At 45.6% G+C, this 5,884-nt stretch overlaps 1 protein-coding gene across 1 annotated transcript in view; it reads left to right on the forward strand.

Moving 5' to 3' along the window:
- CSUI_000087 (srs33) overlaps window positions 1-5,365 on the forward strand; it is a gene marked incomplete at both ends in the record, with an annotated part of 23,494 nt that extends 18,129 nt beyond the window's left edge. The window contains 2 exons of the mRNA XM_068060321.1: window positions 248-408; window positions 1,054-5,365. Coding sequence (XP_067927712.1) covers window positions 248-408; window positions 1,054-5,365 — 4,473 coding nt within the window. The remainder of the gene's footprint in view (window positions 1-247; window positions 409-1,053) is intronic.
- Between the last annotated feature and the right edge of the window lie 519 nt (window positions 5,366-5,884).

Consider the following 5,884-nt stretch of genomic DNA (forward strand, 5'->3'; position numbering starts at 1 on the left):
TATCTATCTATCTATCCTTAGTTATTGCATCGGTGCCTTAAACTATAAAGCGCAGACGCGCATAATCTAGCAGTGCTAGCTAATCTTCTCCACGCGTGGATACACGAAGATGCGAAGTCACCTTTCATCAGGAGACGTGTCTATGGCTACTCCTTGGGTTTTTTTAATGGCGGTGTATACCTGCGTCTCCAAGATTCGTACACATGCTGACGTAAGAGTCCCTACAGTGCTCCTTGTGCATACCCAGCATTCAGAGTTTTCTCTGTCGTCACCTGCTCTTCAAGTTCTCCCGATGCGGCCGAGAATTGCTTTCTCGGGATCTCCATTCCCTACATACGCTGCCTCAGCTATCAGCGCGGTCGACTCTTTCCCGTTGGACGAGATGCCCGGAGCGGTAGCCTTGACGAAGTAAGTGTGCGGTGTGTACGCGATGATGAGGTACAGCCCGTAGGTAGACAGGAACCATCAACCGGATTACTCATTTCCCTCTGGAAGGACGGTCTTCGACAGCAGGTACCGTCTTCTCTTCTCTTTTTCACGCGAACGTAGGGGTGGGGTGCCCCTCAATACTCAGATATGCGGGGAAAAGAATATTCAAGTGTATGTCGTTACTCTTGACTGGATACTTGTGTGAAGTGCTACAGTGTGTCTCGCATTCTGTTGGTATGTATAGACATATGTGTGTTCTTTTGAATGCTGCGGAGGCGCATGCGAACATACCCCTATTCATCTATATGTGTAAGTACTTATTCGCATGAATATTCAGGCCCGGTGAATGGATTTCTTGAAATCTCTTTGCGTCCCCCTGCCTATGTTCTCGTNNTGACATCTCGCCATTCATTCTTCGTCCCCCTGCCTATGTTCTCGTGTCTCTTTCTTCTTTTCTTCACTGTTGTTCGTCCTCTTGCGCACTACCCTTTAGTTTTCCCCAATGTGCACACATCAAGACAACGACTCCATATGAGTTTTCTTCTGTCCTGATCATGCCTCTCGTCTTCTTTGAACTACTTTTTGCTTCCTACTCGCTTTGTTATTTCCTCTTCTTGTGCACAGAAAAGAGAGCTTCATTACGCCTTCGTCCACTTCAGTTCTCGTACCATGTCTTGACGGCAGTGTAACGTCAGTCTTCTCTCCATCTCATCAGGTACATCCCTCTGCCATGTATGCAGGCGATTCTTCGTGCAGTTCTCTTTCTTCTTCTTTTTCATCACCCGTGAATATTTGTGCGGATCTCTGTCTCCTTTTCAAACTTCTCCAACTTGGGTTAAATGATAGCGAGTCCATAACTCACGGGCGTTCTTTCCTATCTCCATTTCCTTCTACTTCTTCGGCCTCTGTTTCACCGGCTAAAGCTTTGTTTGCATGCAGCCTCCGACAGCAGCATCTTCTTTGGTTGTTATGGCGTCGATTTGAATATGCTCGTCTTGTACCCGTGTTCAATCGTCCATCTATTGGATATCATCATCTCCTCGAAGCAGAAGCGGAGGCGATTCTTCGTTTACACAAGGTTATATGGAAGTGCTCTAAGGTGGTTGAGGGAGTTCATCGCACTGCGACTCTCCATGTAAAAGAAAAGATCAGTAAGGAAGGAAGTTACGAAGAGATGAGATCGGAGATAGTAGAACAAGAATATGAAGAGCGAGGTGGGGGACACAACTTAAGAAACAGCGAACAGAGGGGAGACAAGGAAGGAAGACGTTTTTCAAGCACGACTGGAGAGCGAAAGGATGAGATGGTGTGTGTTGAGGTATTAAAGAAGGAGATATCCAGGCTGAAAGAAACTTGGGAGAAAGGCTTTCTATTGCTTTCTTCAAAGATGCAGGCTTCTTGCCATTGTCTTTCTCTATACTCTACTGATACATCCTTATCCACCGCTTCTTTCTGTTCTTTGACGACGGCATGCTTCCCGTCATCGAGTGCAGCCCATCACTCCAAGTGTTTCTCTTCTTCTGCCTTCTCAACATGGAGACAAGCTGCTGTATGGTTAGAAAGCCAAGCCGGGCATGTACTATTGCTTCTTGAGCTCCTAAGTAACTATCGCAAGAAGAAGCCTAGGCGGACTTCATTTGACACAGGGGAAAGACCGAACGACAGCACTTGGCGGGAATCGGAACTTTCGCTGTCTTTCTCTTCGTCGTCTTCTCTTCTGGAGCAATTACAAGATCACTTCACTCGATTTCTACCCCTCACAGCAGAAGCCATAAAGCGAGTGTGGCAGCTAGAGGATATTCGATTGCAGTCTCGGTGCTGGGGGACTCGTCTTAGTAAGGACTTTCTGTCCCGTACAGATGAGGAACATCATTCAGATTCGGATAGGCATGAAAACAAAAAGAGAAATATAAAGATAGGCATTCCTGAACGACTGCAACAGGGGAATGAGTGTGACCTTTCATCTTCATGTAGATCTTCTCCCGCCTCGCGGGTTCTTCGGCAGTTATATCAGGAGTCGTACAGTCTCTTATCGGCGCTGTGTGATGAGTTGAAGAGACAAGAGAAGGCTTCTTATGAAAAAGGTACTAGCAGTGAAGAAGATCAAGGTGGAATCGGGAAGAAGGAGAAGACACAGAGATGTAAGAGTGACTGTAAGAACCTTACAGCTGCCGATCAGCCTGAAGGGACATCAAGCCCCGCGCTTGTCAAGACACAGGGTGTTGCGATCTCCAGACGAAGCGGAAGAGACAAGGAGAAAAAGGGAGAAGATAGTGGCGAAACGACAGAGATGAGACTAACAAGGAAATCTTTGATAGAGCGTCTAGTAAGGGTTCTTAAGCAACAAAGTTCCACTTTTGCAGTGGCAAGCGAAACACTTGTGGCAGACCAACCCAACGAAAAAGGAGACATCGACCGCGATTCTTCTTCACTTTCATCGGGGACGCAGCGGGCGTCTCCAAACAGTCATGGAGTAGTAAGAGGTAGCGTTCAAGCCGTCATAGGAGAAGAAGATGATCATCGAGAGCTCGGAAGAGAACATAACTTTGGAGCTAGGTCTTTATCATCTTCTTTCCTTCCAAGCGAGAGTGAAGTTTTCAATCAGTTACGTCAACTTCAGAGAGAGATGGATGCTGCCCGTGCTTTCCTCAGCCAATCCGAAAAGTCCACTCAAGTCACAAGAGAAGAAGAGAAACAAGAAAAAAAGACAGATCTCTCAAAACGGAAAGAACGAGGACACAAACAAGGTGATACCCCCGCTCGAGAGAAAGATAGTACGAATCAGCTTGAAAATGACAGAGAAGAAGGGGATCTCTTGGTTTCATCTAAGTCTTCTTCTCTTCTCTCAAGCTCAAGAAAGCGGACAGGAGATCGATGTGTTAGTAAGGAATCGATGGAAGACTGTAGACCTGGTGAAGAACAAGGAGAGGATTCTTCTTTAAGAAAGAAGGAACACCGACAAGGAACGAAGATGAAGAAGAAAGATGACACTACAGATCAGTTTTCAGATGTCTCGCTGGATATTGAAGAACTCTGGTCTTTAGAAGGAAGTAGCTTTGAGCCTACCCCTAGTGACAAAGAAGAAAATGAAGCAGGTGATCAACACGACAAGAAGAATGTAGCGGGCTTTCCTCAACATAGACAAAGCGAAGGACAGCACCAGGCTTCATTGACAGATGGAGAAATATACAGGAGTGATAAACATTCTACAGAACGCCCACGGTGTGAAGAGGATAAAGAGAAGATCCGCGGTTTGATAGACAGACAGGGTGGTGCATCGTTGAAGATAGATCAACAGCGTGCGTCTGTCCCGCAGAATAGGACTTTGTTAGAAGAAGACAAGGAGAGACGCATAAAGAATATTTTGATGGCATGTAGAAGAGCACGTCAAGAGAAACCTCATAAGGATTCTGTAGAGCTTTTCTTCGAAGAAGAATCTTCTTCTTTCTCTCCTTTGTCTCCGATGTATTCCTTGTGTTGTGATCGAAGAGATACATGGGCAGATAAGTCTCCCTGTTGTTCACATAGACGGACTCCTCTGGAGATATGCAAGAAATCCCTTCAAGATTTCCTCTATGATGACTATCGTCTTCACACTGCGTACAGAGATTACCTGCCTTCTCTTCTTTCTCCTCCTCCTCCTCCTTCTCTCTCTTATCTTTCTCCTCCCGAAGAAAGATATTGTAAACGGGAACCACTGTGTCAAGTCACCGAGCATCTTCGCGACAAAGATAGGCATCCTGTATCATGTCTAGAAAGAGAAGAAGCTTTGAACGGGTGGAGAATGATCAATCAAGCTCGTTTAAGAAGTGGAGGTACTTTAGCTTTCTGGTGGTATTGCACAACCTTGGCATATATGGTGAATTCTCCGACTTCTCTCTTTCACTTGAGGCGAGAAATCTTCTTATGCGGAAAGGAGAGTCCTTCTTACACAGAAAAATGGGTGGATAGTGATGCCAATGAAAGAAAGGAAGTAAGGAGCAACAGAGAAGACCGAAGCTATACAAAGAGGATGAATGAAGTCCGAGTGATTTCACATATGCCTCTTCACATAGAGAAAGAAGACCTCGGAAGCTCACCAGTTTTATGCATGAGTGGAGAGACATGGTCTAGGGACAACTATGCAACCCAAAGAAGATTGCAAAGAAGAGAAGGATTTTGGAGAGATGATCAAGAAGGAATCTTGGTAGAAGATTCAGACTTCAAAGACCATCCTTGTGAAGGAAGGGTGGATGATGTCACTGCATGTAAAAAAGAAGAAGAAAAGCAAACAAGAGAACGCCCCGGACATTCTTATGCAAGTAGAGAAGAGAAGGATGACGATTCTGAGAGAAGGTTTAGGGTGGAAAGGAGACAAGAAAGAAGAAAGATCAAGAATCGTTATAATGATCTTAGAGAAGAGGATGAAGATGGTGACGCGAATGAAGAAGATGAAGAAGATTTGCCTCCCCCTGAAGCGTGGAGTCTTTTCTGGGGGAGTGAGACTGAAGGTGGCACGCATTCTCGCAAGAACAAAAGAAGAAAAACAAGGCGAGCAAAACTCTCACGCAAGGAGCAAGAAGGATATTCAGACAGTCAACGCCGCCCTTCTCATTCTCGTAGATTGCCATTGGCTTCTCAAGAAGGACATCCGATCTCTGAGACACCTCAGGAGAGAGTTGCGTGGGGAAGAGGAGATGAGCGGTCTCTTATTACTCCTCTGTCCTCGTCGAGTTTCTATCCTTCAGGTGATAACCGGATGAAAAGAAAGATCTATAGAGCAGGAGGAGAGACATACATGACCATCGACTTAGATCTTGTTAGTGTTGTTACACATTTGAGTGCAGACGCTGAGAGAGAACTAGAAGAGCTGCTCCCTCTTCTTCCTTCACGACCTTCTTCACTTGATCAGTGTCGTCGGGCTTTCTATCAGTTAGCCCAAGTGTCGTCTATATGAAGATTTTTCCGTTTCGTCGTCTTGTTCTCTTATAGCTAGTTCCTCATGTAACATACATCACCAGTGTCCCTTTTTTGGAGTATGTATGCAGTGCGAGAGATTTAAGCAGGTTGTCAAGGAAGAATGTAAGCAGAGGGTCTAGAGTCAGGAGATTTTATGCCCTCAAGTTCTCTCCTACAGTCCGTATCTGTTTGCTGTCTGTATTATAGAAGTCAGTTACCCTGTGGATGAGGTGGTCTCCTCGGCTGTTCTTATCACTGTGTAACTTTTATTCCCCAGTAATGATAGGCCGGTTCACGATACACTGGCGAGAGAGGGAGAGAGTGAGTGCATGTGTGCGCCGGGGAGAACGATGGAAGATGTCTCTTCTGAACGTTCAGTAATCGAGACCAGCTAGCTAGCTAGCCATCGACCCGTGAACTCGCCACTTTATGTAAGAAAAAGACCGAGTGAAAAGGCAAGAAATCACATCTCCTTTGGTGGTATAATTTTCGGTTCTCTTTTGAAAAGTGGGAAGAC

The sequence above is a fragment of the Cystoisospora suis genome, assembly GCF_002600585.1.
Source record: "Cystoisospora suis strain Wien I chromosome Unknown contig_31, whole genome shotgun sequence".
Lineage (NCBI taxonomy): Eukaryota > Apicomplexa > Conoidasida > Eucoccidiorida > Sarcocystidae > Cystoisospora > Cystoisospora suis.